Below are 24,160 nucleotides of genomic sequence, written 5' to 3'. Positions count from 1 at the left end.
ATTATTACTATTTTAACCCTGTATTGAACAAATATGTGCTTATATTTTCCAACAGCTCCTTTCAACGTGTGTTTCCTCTTTTAATTTGTTTCTATTTTATATGGCCAAACACACATTTCAAAATGAACATTAAAAGTTTACAGTGTCGCCAAAGCTGAGGTTATAATTGGTGAGGTTTCGATTATGATGGGATGTGATGGGGAATCTTCACAAGCCAAAACATATGGAAGAGCATCAGAAATTGATGTGTTTACGAGCTGGTAACGTTTGATGATGATGATTATCAAACACAATACCGCTCTTGTATATAATTATATTATCCAATTACATTCCTAAACTCAAATAATAATTAAAATATATGATGCCTCTCTTGTGTCAAACAGAGCATCGTCGTCAACGATAAATGTTTGCTCATAATGGGACTGCGGAGATGATGAGACTAATTTAATCACAAATGACCCCGTTCTGAATAACAAACAGCGCAGTGTGCTCATTCATCTCTATAAAATGTATTTATATTGTACAAAACAGGTCATAAAAAACAATATTAATGTGAATACAATCAGACGTGACTCTGGGCTAGTGCTGCTCTGAATACTTCTCTGGCAGGGAATACGGTCCAGGCTTTCCCCAGTAATCCACAGCTCGGACTCTGTACACACCATCGACGCCTTCATCCACTACACGACACAAAAACGGCACATCGTGTTATTTTAATGGCTGGACAGAGGTGTCCACACTTATTATTCAATTCCCCAGTTCCTCTCACCTGGTGAGTGGACGTACGACGTAAAAATTACGTCTCGTGTGTTTATCCTGCTGAATGTTTCACAGTCTGTGGAAAACTCTACTTCAAATGTCTTGATGCATCTGCAAATACAAAGACTAAATACTGAGTGCATTTCACAAGACAGGGATTCAATCTCCTGGTTTATAATCCACAATTATAACGTCTGCAGAAGAAGCAGTTTCTACTTTCCTGTGCAGTTTCCTGTGTCGAGAACAACATAAACATGAAAAGAACTGTTTGTGTGCACCTACTTGGAATCAACGCAGTGGTCAGACCAGATAATCAGGACTTGGCCTTTGGTGATCCCGATGAAACGTAATCCATTAACCTGATCGAATATAGAGAGATGGATATGTACCATGTCAAAAAACTTTTCAAATTCTCACTTTAGAAAGAACAATAGCTGGTACACTTGTTTTTGTGCTGTGGTCCTGACCTGGTCTGGCACAGCTTTGGGCTGGGCACAAACATGGACGAGGAGAACAGAGGGAACAGGCAGTTTGGCTCTGATAGACAGTGTGTCTCCTGCAGGAACATCCCAGGGTCCATCAACAAGAGGCTCCTGACAGTAATAATGACAGCAGACATTCAATATAATGTCTCCTACATTTTGAGAAGAAAAGCTACCCAACAAGGTCAAACAGACAATCTTCTGCAGCTGCTTTGAGCATAACCTTCATCTATGAATACACATTTTCTGAAAACAATATCAAAGTCATATATTTGCAATTCAAAAACACACACAAACTGATAATATGGCTTGCAAAGTGTGTATAACTCTCACCTCATAAGCCAGAAGTGTTTTCTTCGGACTGACCTTAAAGAACAACACTGTGGTTCATGTGATGAAAAGCATAACCAGTACCAGATCCTGGTCTGGCCTCGACTGATGGCCCCTAAGGGTAGAACAAAGCACTACAGGAATAGCTTTGTACCTGCAGCAATTTCATTATCGAATGAAATAGGCATAGGCTAAGATATGCACCCCATTAGTGGTACCTCCTTTTTGCTCAGCACTTGCACATAAGCACTTTCAGTGACGGTCACTGAGAATTATTGATTTGCTGTCCTGTGAAACTATGATGTAATGTTTTGTTTTTTATATTTAATGTTTGGAATTTTTTGGACTGCTGTATCTCCTGTCTGCACAATAATTTTACCCTTGGGTACTAATAAAGAAACCTTGAACCTTGAGATACTGCAGGGCTGGTCTGAGTGTTTCAGAAACGGTTGATCTAAAGGGATTTTCACACACGACCATCTCCAGAGAACTGACGTAAGAAAAGACAAATATCCAGTCAGCAACAAACCAGAGCTAAGAGGAGAATGGATAGACTGGTTCAAGATGACAGGCAGCTCAAATAAATAAATAATTAAATAAGCTCAAATTATAACAAGAAACAGTTGCTCAAATAACCACTCCTTACAACCATGCAGAAGACCATCATCTACAGCAGCAGAAGGTCACACCAGGTGTGGCTCCTGCCACTTTGTACCTGCTGTTGATACACTACAGTACTTCCTCCTGACTGTAGCGTTCAACCAGGAGAAGATGGTCATCAGGTGGCAGCCAACTATTATCGGGCGTTTCGACCATGAACCACATCGCCCATCTTCTCCTGGTCCCTAGTTTAACTCCACAAGCGGCTCTCTTGCTGCCTTCCTCTCACTCCCTGTTATTCCCAGAGCTGTGAGCATGTTCCACACAGACTGTGCCGGGAAGCCCCTGCATCTGACTTTAACTGGAAACAGCCAGGCCTGCCATCTTTTGCCTGTACATTATTGGACCAGGTCCTGATACTTGGTGGCTCTCCTCTCTGATGCCAGTGAGTGTGTATTTGTGTCATTTTAAATTCTTCTGACATGACTCTGGTCTACAGTTTACCTGTGCTCTCCTGAGCCGTCTGAAGTGTTGGGCTGTGGGGTAGTCGGGGCTGCCCATGCTCTTCCACAGCTGGTATGGACTGCTTACATTGTTGTCCATGTAATATGTGACATACATGAGACCTGGACACAGAACAGACAGGAGAGTAATGCAACTACTCATGAGCAGAAAGAACTGAAGGCCTGTTGGGTGTTCTGTTGTTCTGAACTCACTCCTCTGTGTGGCCAGTCCCGTCAGTGAGATGGTGACATCATCAGCGTCGGTGGAGCTGCTGTTGTCGTCGCTGTTGTAGACGAGCGCCGTCGCCTGCCAGCTGTCTGAGCCGCCGGACATCACGGGCGTGTGGCTGCTGGCGAGAACTCCCACTGTGCCGCTGTCGGTTCCTGCGACATTCAGCACCTGAGCCAGGACCTGAGTCTCTCCTTCAGGATAAATCATCGTATATAGTACAGAGGTTTGAAGATGTTTAGTAAGGCAGGGACAAATCAAAGCATCAGGAATCTTTGAGCTTTAGCCGTATGGTATATATCTGATACTGATATCTATCTACTTATTTTCTTTAAACAGAAAATGAATATAGTAAAAAGAATTAAACTTTTCAATCTTTAGTGTTATATGCATTAACTTAAGTTTTAACAGCATACTGCATCTTTAAATTATAAACTAAACAGTTTTTTGGAGACTATTCGTCAATTTACTGAATCTTTAAATTTCCCTATATTTAGTTTAATAAAATAGTGATGTCATGGCCCTTATTCACCGCCCAATCACTGACGTCTGCAGAGAGATATGTCTATCTATCTATCTGCTAGCATGCTATCATTTTAGCTAGTAAGCAACATAATTTAATAAACAAAAAGAAAACTATCTATCTATTTATCTGCTAGCACGCGATCATTTTAGCTAGTAACCTAACATAATTTAATAAACAAACATAAACAAAAAGAAAGCTATCTATCTATCTATCTGCTAGCATGCTATCATTTTAGCTAGCAAGCCAACATAATTAAATAAACAAACAAAAAGCTTATCTGCCTTTTCATATGTGCTATGGAAATAAATTTGGATTGGATTGGAAATAAAAACGTGTGTTATTCTTAAACGGGGCTATTAGTGAACGACATAATTTGTGCAATGATTTCTGACTTAAACATTGTTGAGCTTTAACATTGTGGCTATTACTTATTACTTATTTATTGCTCCATCACGAATCAATGACACTGTGGTCCATATTAAACCATGGAGGTTGGAGGTTCACCTAGCAGAGCCAGCAGGCCCATGACAGTGAGGACGGGCTTCCTGATGAGCTGCACGTGAGGAGGCTGTGTGTTGTTGACCTGGAAGCGAGCGGTCAGCGTGCGCTGCGTGAAGGGGTGCGGGTGGTAGCTGAGAAAAGCGTTGTCGTTGCTCAGCAGGGTGTAGTTGATGGTGCTGTTGGGGTCGGTGAGCAGCAGCTCCTGGTGCTGGTTTATCACCTGTTTAAAGGGAACAGGATCAAGGAGAGGTTACTGGGAATTTATCCTTTCTATTCCACTGAAACTGCATATAATCAATTCATTTGGTGAAATGATTAAGGTTGATGTTGACCTTCAAGAAAACATTTTTTTGTATGAAATAATGGATTCTGGACTAATTTGAAGCTGCTGAGCATAACTTTATTTGTGATTTTTGTTATTATTCTGCTTCTGTTTTGTCTTAGTAAACAGAGTGTTGCTGCGTCCTTAATCTGCAAACACGCAATACTATCAGACCTGACCGAGGGAGTAAAATTCACTGTAAAACTGTGTTTTCAGTCATGGTCTTTACTAGTGCAATGTTGCTGTTGCCTCCTGTCTGTCTTGACATAAAATGAATCACTTCCTGTGTACAGTGCTATACTAAGAAACACACAGAGAGTCATGTGGAGCAGAAAGGCTTCATAAACTCATTTGACAATGGTCAAATGGTTGAATGTTAGAGATATTTGTTGATATTTAAGTTACACATACAGTTTTAATTCTGAATGTTGGTCCTCACCTTCACTACCATGGCAGCATAGGTCACATCAGCTCTCCACTCCTGAGGTTTGGACCAGCCAACCAGAGGATCCGCCTCGTCATTGTAAACAGGGAGGTTGCGGAAGCGCGGGAAATGCTCCTGGATCTCCCCCATCGTCTCGATCTCCTGCTGCAGGATGGGCAGGGAATATCCTCCTCCCTGGGGGACAGAGACAGTCAATCAACTTCCAAAGACTGCATCTGTTTTAGAAAATAATTCAATTAATAAGTTAACAAGTGCAATTAAAAGTATAATTTTCAATCGTTCAGGTCACAAATTGTTGCTACGTTGTATGCTTTAACAGCTTCCATTCTTCTTTGAAGATTATCCTCAAGATTTCGAAGTGCTTCTGTGTGAACACTGATGTTGGACGAGGAGGTCTGGCTCACGATCTCTGTTCCAGTTCATCCCAAAGAATGTATTCAATACTTTTGTCCATATAGTACATCTGTCCCTATAATTACCACTTTCTCCACAGGTCAAACGTGCACTTTGGACAACTTGGACACATACTGTGCTCTTTTGTCGTCTTATAACAATGACAATAAAGAACTTTTAACAGGCAGGTTAATAACATCACTATCCCCGTGCTTGTTCGCGAAGTTTAATTTGATCAGGAATATGCTGTGTCCAGATTAAAAGCCCACCTTCTTGTGCAAGGCGATGAAGTCAATCCTGACCCCAGTCTCTCCAGTGAAGTAGTTGGTGCCGTTATAGCAGTGCTGCAACATGGCCCAGCAGTATGGCGAGTGTGGGGGGGAGTGACAGGAGTCTCCTGGACCCCCAAACCGGAGGAGAGTGCTGGCAGTGAGCAGACCCTCAGAACAGGCATCGTAGTAGTTTAGAAATCCTAAAGAAAAGACGCAGAGGACTGCTCATGAGCACTGCAGTGGTGTCAAGTTTCAACTCTGTTGTGAAACATAGACTTTTACTATGATTTGAAAGAATATGTGTGTTCTTTTTACCTTGAAAGGACACGGTGACATTATCAAAATCGTGGTTGTTGGGCTCATTCCATGTTTCAAAGTTCCACTGAGAAACACTTCCCAGGCCATATTTATCTGTTTTTAATCAACATCAAAATCAACAGAGAACGTTTAACAATGTTTAAATTATCAAATAAAAAGTATTTAAATGATAAAATGTTCAAAACAATGGCACTATCCTCCACACACTCACCAATGTACCTCTTGGCAATGAGATAAATCAGATTCCTCCACTTGACCACTTGTGATTTTTCCTCAAAGTCAGTGAAGTAGTTCGAGACGCTGCCCATCAGTTCAAAACCTAAAAACAACAGGAGTGAATCAAACACTAAAGACAATAAATCAGCTCCAACCTGAAACCAGAGGAAAACATTACGACGAGTACGATTTATGACTTTAAGTACACAGTATCATAAATGATTAATGTAGGATATTTTCACAGCTCGTACCTGGTTGGAGTCCGTTCATCCACAAGAGTTCTATCAGCTGGTCCAGTTTAGTGAAGTTGTACTGAGGTTGTCCTTTAATATCTCTACAAAAAAATCAGAAAGCTGGGATTTAAAAACAAAACAAAACTGCACAGCAGTGACTTGAACACAGTGAGCTGCAGCTATGGATTCAAAAATGCAGCACATTACCAAATCTAAAAAGCCTCAACACCCCTCTCAAAAACGTCTAAACCAGAAGAGAATGAGGGTCTGAAGTGGAGATGCATTAAAAAACAGAGAAGACTTTGAACTGTTTTTACCTCTCTCATACATGTCGTTGCTGGGTATTTAACATATATAATGTTTTTACAATTGTTTATCATCAAGCTGTCCCCTCTCATCATGTGACAACAGGGTTCCCACACATTGACAGCGATTTCAAGGACTTTGCAAGAACTTTTCCCTAAAATTGACATTGACTCTTAAGACGAGACGGCAACTTGTAAGAGCTGCTTCGTCCAATTTTATTGATTTGCAGCACGCGTGGGTTAGGGTTACGTTTGTCCTGCGTAGGCCTAGTCTACGTACATCAAGCAACACAAGGCATGAAACAGTAGGTGGCGTTGTGACAAACAAGGAGACATTTACCAAAATATTAACCTGCACTTTCATTGACCCTTTTAAGTAACGCTAAAGGTCACTGTTGTACATATTTTACATAAACAGTACAGTGCAACAGTCTCATGGCTTCTACAAGAGACTGGAAATGTGTTCGGTAAAGTCGTCGTTCTGTGTGCAAGGGTAGGTTCACACTAAAAACTTGACACCAGTAAAAGCAGTTTTCTTTTTTTTGTTATTTAAAAATTGCATACATGTTTTCTGTATTTTTTTGGGTGTGTTCAAATTAATTGGTTGAGAAATAATTAAACTGTTGTATCATTACAGTGGTTTCTTTTTGTAAGTTCCCTTACTGTGCAGTGACCAGCTCCAACATCCAGTGGATCCTGACCTGCTGGATTCCCCCATGGGGGACGGAGCCCACGTAGGCCAGGTTCATCTGCTGATCAACGCTCAGGTCAAACAGGTGAGCCTGGGTGTGAGGTAGAGGAGGACTGCACAGAGACAACAACTGTGTGTTAAACTCTGTGATGAAAATGGATGTCTGAATTTTCATGATGTTGGAAAAGACATTATATTGCAATTGCAGTGGTTTATCAGCTGGAGCAGGGATCTACTTTCCAGAGAATTCCTCAAAAAGCAACCAGGATGCCGGCTAAATCTCAAAATATTTAGATTTTAGATGAATGACAGTTGTCTTTCATTACTAAAGTGCAGTAATATCACTGGCTCACTGCTGTGTGTCCTGCTGGAGGACTGACTGCATATTATTTGACCCACCAGAACCCAGTGCTTCTCCAGAAGTGTCGCAGATCTCCCACTGATGTCCCCACATCAGCTGTGATCACATACGACGCACCGGACGCTCCTGCGACGTGAATCACTAAAGCTAAGAAAGTTGGCCACAGCATGTCTGCTGCAGCAACAACAACTCCCTCCCGCTCTCTGTGGCGTTTCATTCACTGGCCATGAAGACACATGTTGAGGCTAAACGTTAGCACGGAAAAACGCCAACACTTAAAATACAGTTCAAAAAGGCTCTACAACAACTTTTACTCAACCTTACTCCCAGTAACCATGATGCCAGTGAGTCAGCTGACAGTGATGACGTATATTATGCGCGACACTACTGTAATCTTGGGCCGTTTCTCAATACAGTACAAGTACAACTGGAGTACATACTCCGCCAAGAACACTAGTACACAAGTACGGTCATTGCAATTGGAACAGTAGTTTACGTCCTTATTCTACTGTTGTTGTCATGTAAATTGCGGGTGGCGCCAAGCACTTAAGCCTCATTACCGCCACCTACCGAGTGAAATACTTTATTTGTATATTCTAAAATAATAATTTAAAATATTAATTCACTTTTTTGAATTCTAAACGACCAATTACTTGCCTCAAATGATCTCAGAACTGCGTTCCCCGACACAGAATTGTACGAGTTTTCACAGGTTTTTATGCGTTTTCCCTGCGAAATGCATTCTGGGATATGTGGCTTTCATGCATACTTGGTAAAATCGTGTACTTGCTGCTCGCGAACCTGTGAATTACAAAAGTACTTGGACTGAGGCTGGTGACGTATAAAGTACGGGAGTACACAAGTACAGAGAAGTATGTATACTGAGAAACAGCCTCCTTCCACAGCAGTTTTCAGAAAACGGGACTTTAATCTGCTTTGATTTACTCACAGCTACAACTGTGTGACGCATGTAGTTTAAGCAACAAATTAACCCAACATACTAACACGTAACACAGTTCATGTTTACGGTTTTTATACTAAGCAAGAAAAGTAGTCGAGTGTCTCTTGCTTGAAACTTTGCATTCAATATTTTTGTATGTTATGCTTTCAACTGTATATAACTGAGGAAGAGCACCTGCAACAAATGAGGAAAAAAAAATAATCCAATACATCACATCTTATGAATTGAGATAACAAACCGTGCCACGAACAAGCACAGTGACATTTTAAACACTTAAAAAGAAGAAACTGATTTAAAAAACAAGGAGCTATTAATGGGACATTTATTAAAAAAAAAGTTGGGGAGAATCAAAGGGCATGAACACAAAGAAAAATTCAGATGTCATTTACAGTTGAACTCAATGACACTCTTTAACATCAACAGTTATACACATCCATTTACACAACCTGTACAAATATTTTTCCCGCAAATTTGCAATTTAAATTCAAAATAACTTAAATAGGTTTTCTATGTAAAAGTGCAAATCCTTGCGTGTTGGATGTCTATAAGACCATGGCGACAGCTCTACGGCTTGAAGTACTGACGTATGTAACACCTTTAATGAACAGCATCCGCAGCTACTGATCACATGTCCTTTTTCATATGAATCAATTATGGCAATAAAATGATCTCAACTCTTGTGATTTGACAGCGAGCACCTTCTTAACTGAACGTGTCCAACCCTGAATAAAACCAGCAGAACATGTCAGATTTCACTTTAGTGTGTTGTAGTGTTCTTGGGGCAAAGGTCAGCCTTTCAGCACAGCAACAATATACCATTACCTGTTTAGTAGTGTTATAATTTAGCATTAAAAAAAAAAATCACAGTTACTGGAGGCCATACTGTACATGATAAACCCAGATACAGTGGGGCAGTAGTAGTCTGTAGCAACGAGCGTATGTGTGTGTGTGTGTGAGAGGATGATTCTCCAGTCACAAGGCATGAGACAACAATGAGTGAAGTGAAGAAACTGTTAATGCTGATACTTCAAAGTCTCGATAAGCATCCTTCAGATTGGTGGGGGGAGGGGGAGGGGAACTAACCCACACACGCTTTTGGGCCTTACATGCTTCTGTAGTAACAACATGCAGCTGATGGCAAAAAAAAGTGTCATCACCACGAGTAGGAGAATATTATACAGCATATCTGCTCATGAAACACTGGTCACCATGGCTTCTACAAGAGACTGGAAATGTGTTTGGTAAATAAAAGATGTATAGGCATTTGCAATACAAAGGAGGAAAATAACAGGCATCAAGTCCTTTTACTGTGTGTGTGTGAGTGTGTGTGAGTGTGAGACACGTTGGGTAACTATGACTTCTGCTCAGCTCCTGCAGCCGTCTGAGCAGCGCTCTCTGGTTTAAGGATCTGGTAGGTGATGAGGTACTCTGGGTAGGCCTGAAAAAAAGACATGACACATCATGAGCCTCACATGTATTTTCGTTATTATGGGATTACGTAAGATTTCGGGGTGAGAAGTTGTGTTTTACCTGCTCTCCTCTGTAGATGACGTACTCAGCGTAGGCTAAGCCGTTAACACTGGGCCGCCCGATGACTGAGTGATGTCCTGGAGGAGCGTGGGCCATCTTCATGGCACTGAACTGCAGGAAGGATTTCCCCAGGGTCACTCGGCAGAACAGCATTTGCCTGTTGACGGTTGAGGAGAGAGAGTGAGAAGTGAATAGACAGAAATAGTAGCGTTACAACCAAAGCATCAATCAATGTTGTGATTTAGTGGGAAATTAAATTAAAAAACTTAATAAAGAACTTTAGATTAAATGAATTGTTAGATTCTGTGGAGATGCCTCAAGTTTAAACTGAAAAGACACATTTGACTGTTTGTAGATATGTTAAATCCATTAGTATAATAATGAGGGTTAGACAACCGCCTCCCTTATAGATGCTTTTTAGATTTATATGTATTTTTATCTATTATCCATTTTTGTCTGGGTACACACGATTGAATTTGCACTGTAACTATTTATTAATCTGTCCTTTTTGTGTCTTTTATTGTGAAAAAGACACACAAAAAAGATAACAGTTTGAGTCAAAGTTACCTATGGCACAGGTAACAGGAGCGGTCTTTGTGTGTCGGGCAGCCTGTGCCTCCACCGATGCCGTAGACGTACTGGTTGCTCTTTGAGGAATTCTCCGCAAAGTAGATCCCTGCTCCAAACATCCCTCCTATGTAGGCATGGCGCTCATCGAAGCCTTTGTGGATGATGGCGTTGATGAACGGAGAACCTGAAGGCAGAGGAGAAGAAATAGACGCCTGTCAAATACCTACAGTGAGCAAGTTATAATATTTCAAGATCATGGCGTGTGTGTGTTGTTACCGTGAAACAACATCCGCTCGTTGTGGTGGTTGTGGTTCTCGTCGGCGATCTCTTTCTGCCGGTGTGTGTAGCGTTCCCTCAGCTTCTTATTTACCACCTTCTGAATCTGTTGGCCCCAATATGACACATCAAACGAGTGTTACGCCTGCTTTGTTACCCTCAGTACATGAGGTCAGACGCGTGTGAGCGCTCTTCATTCAAACAGTTTCTGTAAAATATGTTGATCAGTGATCGGTGGATTATCAAAACAGACAGAGGAAGTAGAATGAGACTCTTGGTTCTGACCTTGATGATGTTGTATCTGCTGAACACACCGCCAGCGTTGCCTCCATCTCTGTGCTCTCGGATGGTGCTCTGCATCTAAGTGACGCAACAAAAACGTCATGATACGATCAGGCAGGTTGTTAGGAGCAATCAACCACCGGTCTATCAAGTTTTACTATCTACTGCCCGCAGCTAAAACCACACTATAAACAATACTAATGCTATAACTATACTATGATGCTAATTCATTAAGTCAGGCCTCACCTCCTCCTCCACAGACTGGTACTCCTTGTCATCGGGAGCGAGGTCTATCAGGATGGTGCCCTGGTTGGCACAGTGGAATGTCAGGTATGGGTTGGCACCTGAAAATCAAAACAGCAGTCAAAAATAAAACTTTCTCTCCTTGTGCTGCAGCAAAGCAAGTGGTCATAAAACGAGAATAGAAAACAAATAATAATCCAGGATTGCATCCTGACCTTGTTGGCCGCCCAGCAGCCTCTCAACACCCTTGATGAGCTTGTGTCGGTGGCCGTAGGCGTTAATTCCGATCTCCTTCAGCTCCTCGTGACCCATATCAGCCAACACATCCAGGGTGATCTAGAAGATGGAAATAATGAAACAGGTTGAGAAGTGTTATGATCAAAAATACAATCCACTGAAGTGTGCTGTTTGTCAGTTTGCTCCAATTATCAGCAATATTTTTATTTGAGAAGACACCACAGTTATTCTGGTCTATGTAATCTTCCACAAATTTATTAGAAATTCCTCTCAATGTCTGACAACCAGCAGAGGGTTAGTCTCAACACGCTGCATTCAAAATAAATACAGTCTAATTGGAGGTGACAGACATCAAAGCACTAACATGAGGTGATTCATGCCTTAACTTCAGAACAATAAAAATTAAAAGTCTGTTGGATATAAATCACTTTCAAACGAGTGAACACAAAGTTGGTTTGCCGCCTATATGCTGCTGCAGTATACACACAAAGGCTCCTTCAGTCAGGTCTGATATTACTGCTCGACAGACGCAGCATAAGAATAATATTTACATCAGAAAACTAACACCAACAACAAAACATTAAGCACTGCAGTTTTAATTATATTATGAGGCCGCTCACCTGCTCCCTCTCAAAGATGTCCCTCAGGTGCTCCAGGCCCAGGCTCTTCATGAACTGACTAATGTTCATGTCCAACATTGTCACTATGAAAATGAATGAAAAGTGAGCCACGAAGACAATGATACGATACATTCTGCGTTTACACGTGTTGTCGTTTCTATTCCAAGTGCAACACACTTACTTTCCCCTTCCTTGCGGTCACTGCCCGTGGCTCCATCTGCCACGCCGGAGGTGCTGGCAGCCGCAGAAGCCGCCAGCTCGGTGAGCGGCCCGGCCAGGTTGTCTATGCTGCTGGCGGCCGACAGACAGGATGGCGTGGAGGCAGGGGAGATGACGGAGGCGCTGACCACCGTGGCCTGGGGCTTAAAGCAGCTGGGCAGGGCATCTGGTGGCATGGCGTCCATCAGCAAGGCCCGGATATCGTCAGCCTGTTAAGCAATAAAACAAGGACCCAAGGATGACCTCATCTGTAATGCAAATCATTAGTGGACTGCATGTGCGTTTGCAAAGGTATTGGAATTTCTGAGGGTCACTGAATGCATCACATAGCTGTTCCTCTGATCTCTGAGTAAATATAGACATTGTTCCATAATTTGTGCTAGCCAGTAGCAACCATGCTTTTTAAGTCTCCATGCAGAGCCGTGACGTGTCTCCACATGACAGACAGAAGCAGAGTAGGCGTCAGGCACAATTGTAGCCAGTGTCCAGCCAAAATGATGAATTGGGCAATTTATAATAATCCTATACTGCTGATAGAGGCTGTTACCGTGGCCAGGTCAAGAGCCGTCTGGCCCTCTTGGTTCTTCATGGTGGGGTCGGCTCCATGAGCCAGTAGCAGTGCACAGAGCTGCGTTCGACCCTTCTGTGCTGCCTCGTGGAGAGGAGTGAATGCCCATTTGTCTGTAGCATTCACACAAGTATTGTACTTGATCAAAAGGGCTGCAATGTCCACATGCTGTGAAGAGGACAGGACACAGAGAACATGGTTTTTTTTTTGTTCAACCTCAGAACCAAATTTAAATGAAAACAACTGAAGCTGAAGATGACATCTTTAACAACGGTGCAATTCGGACATGCTGCGGTCTGTACATCAGAGGCCGCGTGATCTGAATTTGATGTAGTCAAGTATTTGTGTTCATGCCGTTGACACTGACCCCATAAGACGCAGCATTATGCAGAGGGATCAGGCCGCCTTTGTCCTGGGCATTGACATCAGCCCCATGCTCCAGCAGATACTCTGCCACCTCAAGGTTGTTGTAGCCAGCTGAAACAAACGCGACATAAAAGCATGAAAATTCCGCACAAGGAGCATGGAGCATTTTAATTCTAAAGAAAATGTTCTTTGCTTTATCAGGTTATCTTATTTATTTCAAAACATGTTTGTTTGTCTGACTGTTTTTGCCTCTCGAATCACAAAGCGCAACGCATATAAAAAATAAAAGCAAGAAACATCCAAAGTACAAACAACATCAAAGAAACTGTTAAAAACTATCAAAAACCTTTCAGAGTGTGTTCAGACTTCAGTTTGGTACAAAGATGGAAAACTCGGTCACACATTAGAGCAGCTAGTTGTGATTACCTGCGAGGTGGAGTGGTGTGGAGTTGCGTCCCTGCGTGTCTCTGCAGTTGATATTTTCAGGGGAGCAGAGTTTCTGGACTCGGGCAAGGCAGCCCTTCTTGGCAGCGTCCAGCAGGGCGGCGTCACCTCGCAGCAGGTCCTGGATATCGGTGTCTCCGTCTTTCACCATATCCAGTGGCATGTTGCCATCACGGTTCTTCTTGGAAGGGTCTGCTCCGTGCTGAACCGGTCAAACAGTTAATTATCGTACACTAACAAATCAGAGGACAAAAAAACAACACTTTTGACAGGACAGTAATGGGTCCTTACTTTGAGCAGCAGCTTGCAGATCTCGTATTTGCCTTTGGCAGCGGCTTCATGAAGTGGGGTGAACTTCCACAGGTCGGCCACATTGACTGAAGCTCCATGTCTGACGAGCAGCTCAGCCACTTCATAGTGACCATAGGAGCATGCGTTGTGGAGAGGGACCAGGCCACTGGAGGAGGAGGAAAAAAAACAAAAGTCACATTTTTAAAAAGAAGAGGACCGAGTGTCTTTCAATTCTCACATTTCAAGACGGTAGACGAAGAACTCACCCCTTGTCTTTGGCGTGGACATCAGCTCCGTGGTGCAACAGGTATTCAACCACGGCCACTCGATTGTAACCAGCAGCAAAGTGAAGAGGAGTGGAGTGGCGGCCCTCCAAGTCCCGGCAGTTTACGTTCTGAGGGGTGCAAAGTTGCTGCCGTGCACAGAGACAACGTGACAAATGAGCAAATCAACCGAGCAGTAATTGAACAGCTTTACGAGATAATTAGAACATTAATTTTTAATCTGCTGCAACTGGCGTAAAAATAAGACTCGAGTGAGAAATAAAGATTCTATTACAATCTTGTGAAAGTAGCTTTGCTGCCAATCTTGGCAAGTGAAAATATTCTCTGAACAAATGAAACAACTGCCTAAAACACAGTGGACTTACCTGCACTGTGTCCAGGTCTCCTGCTTTGGCTGCCTCAAGAAATCTGTAGTCCACATCAGAATTACGTGTGGGAACATTTTCTAAACAAAGAAAAAAAAAAGAAATTGATTAAGCAACAGGAAATTTCATAGGTTCATTCTTACACTTAACAAAATTGAACACTGGCTTTGATTACCATTCAGAATCTGTTGTACGGCTTCATTGCCCATCTGAGCGGCGGTAAATCCCTGCAGAGATACGATGGAGGGGTCAGCACCGTAGCTCAGCAGCAGCTTACAGGTCTGGATGTGACCAGCGAGTGCAGCTCTGTGAAGAGCCGTCTGACCGAGTGTGTCCACAGCATTTACCTGAAGTCAGAGGAGGCAGAGGACACATTTTTACATACGGTAACCAGAGAGGGTTCCTGGAACACCTGGACCTCCACAAAAAGCTGGCTGCACTAAACAAATGTGGAATAAAGTAAACAAACAAACAAACAAACCTTTGCTCCGTGTTTCTGCAGCACCTCGAGTATGTCGTTGTGGGCTCTCTCGGCAGCAACATGCAAGGGAGTCATGAAACTGGAAAACATAACAGACAGGAAATCACTTTTCCATAATCTAGGCCAGTTCTGTTCTGATAGGCGTCTTTTTTATGTTTTTGCCCTTAAAGCAAAATCTAAGAGCACCAAACTCACTCTTTGTTCTTCTCATTGATGTTGGCACCTTTACGCAACAACAACTCTGTCACCTGCTTCCTCTTTGGGTGAGGGGAAGCCACGGCACAGTGCTGAAAGAAATCAACATTAGTTTACTCTACTGTCAAAGACCATGTAGTGTTAAATTAACGACTGGCAAGACTTTTACTTTGCACAAGACAGTTCTTACCAAAGCTGTCTCGTTGGTCTGAGGATGTTTGAAGCTGATTATCTCCAGAGCAAGCGTCTTCTTCACTTTGGCCATGTCTGCCTCCCGAGCTGCCTGCAGTAGTGAGTGACCTTTGAACTCGTCTGCATAAAAGAAATCAAGAAAACTAAGTTTGAGTGACGTCTACGTGTGTGAGTGCATTTTGTCAAGACGAGTGGAAATGTGAGCGTTACTCAGATTCGACAGTTGCAAACAATACGGGATCAACGCGGTAAAAACAAAATAAAGGCTACATTGATTTTGACTTGTAAAAAGGATGAAGCAGATCATATTCAACAGCTGTTGCTCATACATTCATCTTGTGTGTAGGTGGGTGGTGAGGAGAACTTACAGGTGAGCCGTTCTTTGAGCTCCGGGGTGGGGGCCATGTCCACAGCGCTCTTACTGTGGCAGTTCAGCAGGGTGGGATCGGCCCCGTGGCTCAGCAGCAGGGAACAGACCTCCACTCTGTTCTTGGACGCGGCCTCGTGAAGAGGAGTGAACTGCCACAAATCCATGGCGTTCACACAAGCTCCATGCTGCAGAGAGAGAGCAGCACGTCACAATCAAAATGCGTTTATATTATATTATAAGATGGCAGTTTTATTCATTTATTAATCTAAATTTCCTGGTTTAGCTGGTAAAGCTGGCTAACTGTTAAATGTTTCATACTACACTACCCTACCATGCTCAGAAAACTTCAATATATAAATCCTTTCCCCACTGAAGCACAGTTTATATAAAATTATAATGTAAATACAATGAAATAGCAGCCATTAAATGAACGTGACTTGCATGCTGCCTGATCTCCAGCCTTGCACCGTTCAGAAAGGAAGAGGAATCATTTCAAAATCCCACACTAACCCGTTGAAGACAAGATGCATTTATCTACAATGAAGAAATGGAAAGCACATTCCCTTTTTAACTGAGACTGTTCTTACTTTCAACAGAAGCTCAGTGACCTCAAAGTGACCATAGGAGCAAGCATTGTGAAGAGGAACCAGGCCCCTGGAGGGACAAGAAAGCCAATGTTAATGTCAATAAAGCTGGCGGAACAAAGAGTTTGTTCTTCACGTGTCCTCGAGGTCTCACCCTTTGTCCTTGGCATGAACATCGGCTCCGTGCTGGAGAAGGAGCTGAACAATGCGGACCCGGTTATAGCCAGCAGCCAGGTGGAGGGGCGTTGACTGAAAAAATAACCGATTGTTAGTATACACAGATCTCTAGGTACTTTAGGGTGAACTGCTGTCGCTGGCCATGGGAGCAAGTGGCTGATTAGAGCCAAAAGCAAAGTGCTGTGGAAGGCTATGCTCTGTAAGTTGCAGATAGATGGAAGAAATGATGCAAGGTCGATGGATTGTGGGCAAATTCAGCAAAGAACAAAATAAAAATAATATGTAAAGTAAAAAACAAAAAGCAAATTTTACTCTTCTGCCTCAACTTCTAGATTTTTCCATGGCCAATTCAAATTATGGTTGGGATACAATAGCCTGTTCAATTCTGAATATAGTTAGTTAAATCCTTATAGAGGAGATTATGCAGCTAAATGTAATGTTTACTTCTGAATGACAATCTTTGAGCTTTGGCTATTTTTATGTATGTTACTTAAATTCTTGAAAGCTTGAATAAATAAGATTTAATCTGCATGTAAGTTGTGTAAGTGGAAAGACCTGCTAACGTGCTATAGAACCCCAACCGTAATAGGATGCAAAAGGTATAACAAAAAGGTTAAGTGTCAGAAAGCATATCTGCAAGCCGTTAAAAGATAAATGTTAGTCTAGCAAAGCTGCAAAATTCATTAAAAAATAAATGTTTACATTCAAAATTCTAGGTCAGGTTAAGCTCATAATCAAAAGGAGGGACATCGGTCATCTCAGTTTGCATGCAATGATATGACTAAAACCCAGAAGGTCTGTTAGATCTCAAGCCACAGTGATTACATTAAATGGATCATGGAGGCAACGTGGGATGACTCGAGCAATCAAAAAGCAGTCAGAAGTCATTACCATAAAGGGTAGCATAGCATGAGAATGACAGGCGAAATACAGTCCATTCATTAAGGCACAACAACAACAACAACAACAACAACAACGGATCCAACAGGGAACATGAAGGAGACACAAAACTCACAGAGGCACATTTTCAAGATTGGCCTGACAAAAATGCAGAGGGGCAGGCCATCAGGCATGCATGAGTGAGCAATCGTCATGAAAACCAGAAACCAAATCAGAAACTGACGGAAGAGCACGTGACTGAGAGGTGAAGAAGTGTGGGTGAGTGTGCAGGAGAGGACAGACGCTGAAAAAAAAAAGCAGGCAGTGGACATGTTGAGCTCCTCTCCAGAAAATCCAAAAAAGACGAGTCTTCACCATGACACCAAGTCTCACACACACGCGCACACACACAGAGGAGCGTCGGGGGAAGATAAATGAGTGACCCCGTACACCGAGGTCCATGATGTGCAATTAACAAGTGACAGCCAGTTTATTGATAAAACAACACAATGAGTTAAAAGGAAAACAAACAAACAACAAGATCACAACAACAGTGCATCAATCAAGTGGCCGTTATCAAGGTTAACTTACCAGCATTTTTTGGGATGTTGACTGATCGACAAATGTTGCCAGAGTCACACGGAAAACAAAATGAAACAAAAATTACAAAATGACAGTATCTTTAAAACAGCAATTCTTTCCTCCCTCTCCTACGTCTCAGAAACACAGGCTCTAGTTATAATCACTGTTTGATCCTTCAAATGTGGTGCTTGAAATTCAATGTGACTCAAGGCCAGAGAGGGTTAATAGCTGGAGGGTGACTGTGACTTCTGCGGCTCGGTTTTTTCACGAAGGCTAAGTGAAAAGGCAAATAAGGTTAATGGCACCCAGACTAATCTTCACTGGTCGAGACCGAGCGAAGTCTGAAACTACTGCAACAAAAGAAGGACATTGGCAATGATTAAACTCCTGTTGAAGAAAATGTGTTAATGCTGTATTTCAGGCGACGCTGAAATACGCTTAAGCGGTTTGGGACAATGGGTTTTTAATGGCACGATGGAGCTGCTGACTTTTTTGTGAGCTACTTCCAAAAACGGTAGGAAAAGGTAATTTTGCCAGATAAGACAGAAAATGCCTTGCACTCTGAGAACAGTAATGCATGACGGATTAAAAAAAAAACAACAAAAAAAACAGGGGAAAGGGATACAAATCCTGCATCTGACTCAACACGGGAACGAAAAAACATTCCTACACCTAAATGAGCTGCAGAAGATACATTTTAAGTGCTTCTATATATATATATATATAAAGGAAATCTGTTTCGTCACCTGCCAGACAATCATATCATGGCCTCATATCAACAGAGCCTTTATTCATGGAGTGAAACACTAGAAACACTAGACATTACATTGAAATGAGATGAAAAAAAATGTAAACTACTTTAAAATACAACGACTGGAGACTCGTCTTCTGATCTTTGGGGCTGGTGTCGCCAAATAGATTTTCAAGATAACAAATAGCTTCACTCCAGCACCTGGCATGAAAAAGTTATCACGGGGAAGAGGAGAACAGATGCTCCTCTCTAGACAGCTGATCCAAACATGATTAACCAAACCACTTGGCTGTGAATAAAGGAATGGTCTGTCTAACTTAGCTCCAGAAAGGAAGAAAAAAGGAAGGGACCTGAATCCCATTCCACACACGCCGTTAGGGGATCTTATGCGGTTAATGAGTCTCATTAACAGCTTTCCACGAATCCACTGACACAAATCCACTTTGCATCTGCGCCACACAAAATGATTCAGCACTAAACAAACTTACTCACAATACTTGTGCTATTTTTTTTAAAAATGTAGTACTATGTGTGGTTACTGATGTGTCCGCTTTAACGTGGTGCGGTATAAGTGGCTCGTTTACCTTGCGGCCATCACTGGCATGACAGTTGACATTTAATGGAGTGAGCAGAGCCATCAGCTTTTCTTCATTTCCACTCCTGTAATTACAATGAGAAGACTGGTGTCACTATGCGATAAGAACAAAATACCGGATGAAACCAACTGTTCATCATCATAAATATGTATGTATAAAACAATAGCAGCCAGGATAAACTGCTACATTTCATGTCAAGCAATCTTCTTATATCATATTTTAGCCATAAACAGCTGAGAATGACTTTGTCCAGCAAACATTAGCATTTAACGGTCAGTCTGATAGTCACCTTGCTGCTTCCAGAAGTTCATCTTTCTTGTATTCACCTGAGTAGAGAAATAAACAAGATTGGAGCAAGGCAGGCTAAATATTCACGTTAACACGTGATGCAAACTGTTACTGGATTACTGCTCATGTTTGTTCGATAAATGGAAGTACTCTCGTTTGCAGCAATCTTCCAACGCCAGGCTACAACCACAAGTGTGAGCCTTCACACTTCTGATGCAGTACAATAATGGTTCACTGGTGTCGGGAAGGAATCCTGTGTACTTTCTTGTGAGTGAATGTAGAGCTCAGAGCAGTAATTACAGCGTTACAAATATGTGGTTATATTGGCTAAATGACTAAAAATCAAAATGTGACAGATAACCCCCTGAAGGGACTGACCAGTGAGAACAGCTTTGGCTGACGGATCAGCTAGATCCAAAGCTGATTTGCCATCGGTGTTGCGGATATTTGGATCAGCTCCATGCTGGAGTAGCACTGGGTGAAAGAGATGTAGATAAAAATACATTAGATAGACAGAAAACCAGTCAGTAAAAAACAGGTTGCTTTTAAAGAACGTTAGCTAAAGTTGAATTGATAAATCTCAGATCTATAGAATTGTCCATGCTTGCACATAATCAGCAGGGATCCTTACCAATGCACACATCTATCTTTCCCTTGATGGCAGCCTCATGTAACGGTGTGTAGTTCCAGTTGTCTCTGGCGTTTGGGTCTGCACCATGACACAGGAGGAGGCTGACAACTTCTGCGTGTCCAAAAGAGCAGGCATTATGCAGTGGAATAAGTCCTCCATCATCCCTGGCATGAACATTGGCCCCTGTCTGCAAGAGGTGCTCCACCACATCTTTTCTTCCAAAACCTGAAACAGGATTGAAACGCAGTAAAAATTTTGTTAGACGCTGGGAGAAGTGAATATACCTACCATTGGCTGTACAATCTAAAATAAACAATATATTCAAAGTCTCTAGGGTTTCCAGAGAATTGTCGGTTCAAGAGAAAATATTGATTGTGGTGATGTTTCTCGTTCTTAGCTGACAAGTTAAAAAACTAGAAGCATATCGGCTTCAGCAGTACACACTGTGCGCCACCTCTCGTCTCCTAAGAACAGAAATATGAGGCTACAATTTGCAGGGGCTCATCAAAATAGGCCATGTCCCAATTTCTCCTTCGATCTTCTGATGGTACGGTCAGAATTTGGTGTAAACCACAGGAAAGCACAGCCCCACTGCATTTTGTCTGGCTGGTGGTTTCAGTGTTTTGTTTTTATTGGCAGATTTTGGGCCTCTCGGAACCAATTGAGCACCATTTACCCAATTATTGTTGCTGCTCATGCCCATTCCTTTACTGCAGTGTAGCCATCTAATGATGGGTACTTCCAGCAGGATAATGTGCCATGTTGCAAAACTCAAATAATCTCAAACGGGTTTCTTTGTCATGACAATCAGTTCATTTTACTCAAATGACCTCCAGAGTCACCAGCTCTCAATCCAAATGAGCATCTCTGGGCTCAGGTAGATTCGCATGTGCAGCTGACAGACCTGCAGCGAATGATGTCATGTCAACATGGACCACCATCTCTGAGAAATGCTTTCTGCACCTGGCTGGATCTATGCCGTCGTGAATGGGCCCTTTGCGTAGCAGCCATTTTGACAAGTTTTAGCAGGAAAAAAAAGCACAGGTGTAACTAATCACAGTGACAATGCCTATGTTTCGTTCAAGCAGAAAGGACAATGAGACGGTGACCATACAAGCAGCCTGAAACTGAGGAAGCTAAATAGAACTCCACCATCAGTCATTTGTTTATTTACAACTGTCAAAATGGCTGCTGTGCAGGGGGCTCTTTAGGCTACTGAGAAGGCAAATGGGAGTCCAGCCTAATAAAGTGGCAGGTGAGTGTAACTATTCAACTTGAGAGAAATAAACCTATGATACAGTATCATTATGCACAAGCCACACAGCTACCATTTAATGACAACATAGTGGGCATTCAGCAGAGCCTAATCTAACGCAACCTGGACACGCTGCATTTTACGCTATAATTACACATGAACTGACGTCTTCGTTTGGCTAAGCTAAAGCAGGGAAGCATTATTATATGGGAGAAATTCAGTGAATATTGATGATAACTGTCTGATGACGAGACAACTAACTGCTTATCTCAACCAGACTATTACTTAATTGGGAGGCGATAAACCGTGTTTACAACATGTAAAAGCAAGAATGACAGGATAAGATCCGTCCGTCGTCAACCAAAACACAACAACGTAGCTAATTAACTACGTCACCGACTTAGCTACAAAAACAATGTTTTTTTTTGTTATCATTAGCTTAGCTCTTCGTTACCCGCAGCGAAATGAAGGGGAGTTGATTTTCGACCAGCCATGTCCTTCGCATTCACGTTTACGGAATCCACCAGTCTTTTCACTCTGGAAACATCTCCGTTACGACAGGCCTCGAACAGCTCCCTGAATGCCCCGCCGATGCCACTGCTACCGTCCGTGGGACTAGAGGCTCCGGAGCCGGGGCTCGAGATGCTGCTGCCGCCGCCAGAGGTTGTCGTAGTGGAGCTCGCACTGCTCGCCAGGACAGGGGCTGGTAGGTCCGGGGAGGCCAGAGCCATCTCGATCCCTCCGCTACATTCCCTCTCAATCTCCGGGCTTCCGACGGCCGACGAGAGCAGAGTCGCCGGCGGAGAGGCCGGAGGTGGGCCCGAAAGAGAGCCGTTTCTTGGTGGCGATTGTAATGCACTCTGCTGCTGCTGCTGCGAGGAGCGACGAGACACCGCCATTACAGCAGCTCTCAGGCGACAACAAGAGCTGCTCCTCCTTTCCGGTGAAAGTGGTCGTGTTTCCTGTCTTGATTTACTCTCATTGTGGAAAATGCCTGGACGTCCTTCCACGTTCAGAAATGAACTGTGTGGCAAGACGTTTTAACATTTTAATAGTTATTCCGGATAGATATTATACGTACCCGGAATTATATTTTCCCCCCCAAAAAAAAGAAAAAGATATCCATGATGCCATTCTTTCTATTCTTTCTTCAATCATTATCATTTCAGATGAAATAACGTATTTTTTACCCAATTCGTCGGATTTTATATCGGAATTTATATCATTCTCCGTCGTTGTTTTGACCCGTTTCCTCCGTTTAGCAAATCAAAAAGCAAGTCAGATTTCAGGCTTGTTGAGGACGTGCAACACAAGTGTTGGGTTTTCCAACTGTACTTTAGTACAGTAAATGGGCATAATATTTGAAATTATGTCGATTGTTCAACATTTTTTAAGGAAAATTAGTTGCCAAGCGTTGTCTCAAAGTGTTAACCAGTGTAAACTCAGATATAGGAAAGATCACTTTTGAAAGACAATGCAAGCAGGTCCACCAAAAAAGCGGACTTCGGCAAATTGAGCATCAAGGGGTTAGCGCCCCTAGTGGCAGTCAGAGAAACTTGAGCAGAGGGAGATTTTTAAAGTTTCCTCACAATTTTTTCATGGAAAGTATACATTTCACTTTGAAAAAAGAAAAAGTGAATGGTTCAAGGCATTCCTTTTGTCTTTGCAGTTGGTTTTGTTAGAGAATAGAGACCACACGCACATTCGATATACTCACAATTAGATGTAAATACAGACCAACAATAAAAAAGGATAGACACAATGTGCTATGTAAATCTAAGTTATTAGATTTTCTAAAATGAAATGTGTCAATTTGACCTTTGACACAGACAAAATTGCTGTCAATTCAGCTGTAGGGGAGACTGGGTTAAGTTGAGCCAAAGGGTAAGTTGAGCCACCCCTTGTTGCTAGGAATGGGTAAAAAAACATGTGACCAAATATTTAGGAGGAAGGCATCATTTCATGGAGTCTGTGAAGGTAAGAACCACATGGGTAAAGTGGTTAGACAGTTATTTCCAAAAAAACATTTTTCACTCTTGAACGTGAATTTAGTCTATCATACGTTTCATGAGAATTGTGTTTGACCAAAAGAGATCATTTTAAGTGTGGTTTATACATCAATTACGGTATCTATGTAGGTCATAAACCTAGCATAAAAGTGCACAATTTTAGCTGTGGGGACTAATAAAGTCAAAGCGGTAGCTCTGGGGTAAGTTGCGCCACCAGTATTTTGTCTGTAGCCGATTACAGAGTGGACATCATGCCTCGTGTATATAGGCGCAAAACAAGCAGGGGAGCCACCACTGATGTTCTTGAAAGAGCCACCAGTGAAGCAAGAGAAGGGAAGTCTATTCGAGCAGCAGCAAAGGACGCCAAAATAGACAGAATGACAATGAGAGGGTGAGGGAGGGGTAAGTTGTGCCAAAAGACAAAATGG

The 24,160-nt window shown here is 42.4% G+C and overlaps 2 protein-coding genes across 2 annotated transcripts; both read right to left on the bottom strand.

Moving 5' to 3' along the window:
- Positions 1-26: 26 nt before the first annotated feature.
- Positions 27-7,974, bottom strand: idua (alpha-L-iduronidase). Its single transcript, XM_044026524.1, has 14 exons — positions 7,525-7,974; positions 7,098-7,238; positions 6,148-6,230; positions 5,892-5,999; positions 5,678-5,773; positions 5,360-5,562; positions 4,692-4,871; positions 3,934-4,150; positions 2,888-3,097; positions 2,676-2,797; positions 1,227-1,352; positions 1,042-1,118; positions 770-870; positions 27-680 (listed from the first exon to the last, which is right to left on the bottom strand). Exons 1-14 carry the CDS (start codon positions 7,701-7,703, stop codon positions 580-582), a joined length of 1,944 nt encoding a protein of 647 aa, XP_043882459.1. The 5' UTR covers positions 7,704-7,974; the 3' UTR covers positions 27-579.
- Positions 7,975-8,394: 420 nt separating this feature from the next.
- Positions 8,395-22,715, bottom strand: LOC122769243 (poly [ADP-ribose] polymerase tankyrase-1). The gene is made up of 28 exons (XM_044025629.1): positions 22,178-22,715; positions 20,469-20,693; positions 20,216-20,311; positions 19,839-19,875; positions 19,538-19,613; positions 18,212-18,232; positions 16,719-16,813; positions 16,568-16,634; positions 15,979-16,165; positions 15,609-15,730; positions 15,419-15,510; positions 15,224-15,302; positions 14,918-15,089; positions 14,743-14,822; positions 14,360-14,505; positions 14,094-14,259; positions 13,785-14,004; positions 13,360-13,469; positions 12,972-13,160; positions 12,387-12,633; positions 12,206-12,288; positions 11,564-11,684; positions 11,352-11,449; positions 11,109-11,183; positions 10,824-10,929; positions 10,545-10,731; positions 9,978-10,134; positions 8,395-9,885 (listed from the first exon to the last, which is right to left on the bottom strand). The coding sequence occupies exons 1-28, from the start codon at positions 22,620-22,622 to the stop codon at positions 9,799-9,801; spliced, it is 3,786 nt and encodes a 1,261-aa protein (XP_043881564.1). The 5' UTR covers positions 22,623-22,715; the 3' UTR covers positions 8,395-9,798.
- Positions 22,716-24,160: the final 1,445 nt, after the last annotated feature.

This window comes from Solea senegalensis, linkage group LG5, assembly GCF_019176455.1.
Source record: "Solea senegalensis isolate Sse05_10M linkage group LG5, IFAPA_SoseM_1, whole genome shotgun sequence".
NCBI lineage: Eukaryota > Metazoa > Chordata > Actinopteri > Pleuronectiformes > Soleidae > Solea > Solea senegalensis.
This window is presented reverse-complemented; position numbering and strand designations above follow the sequence as displayed.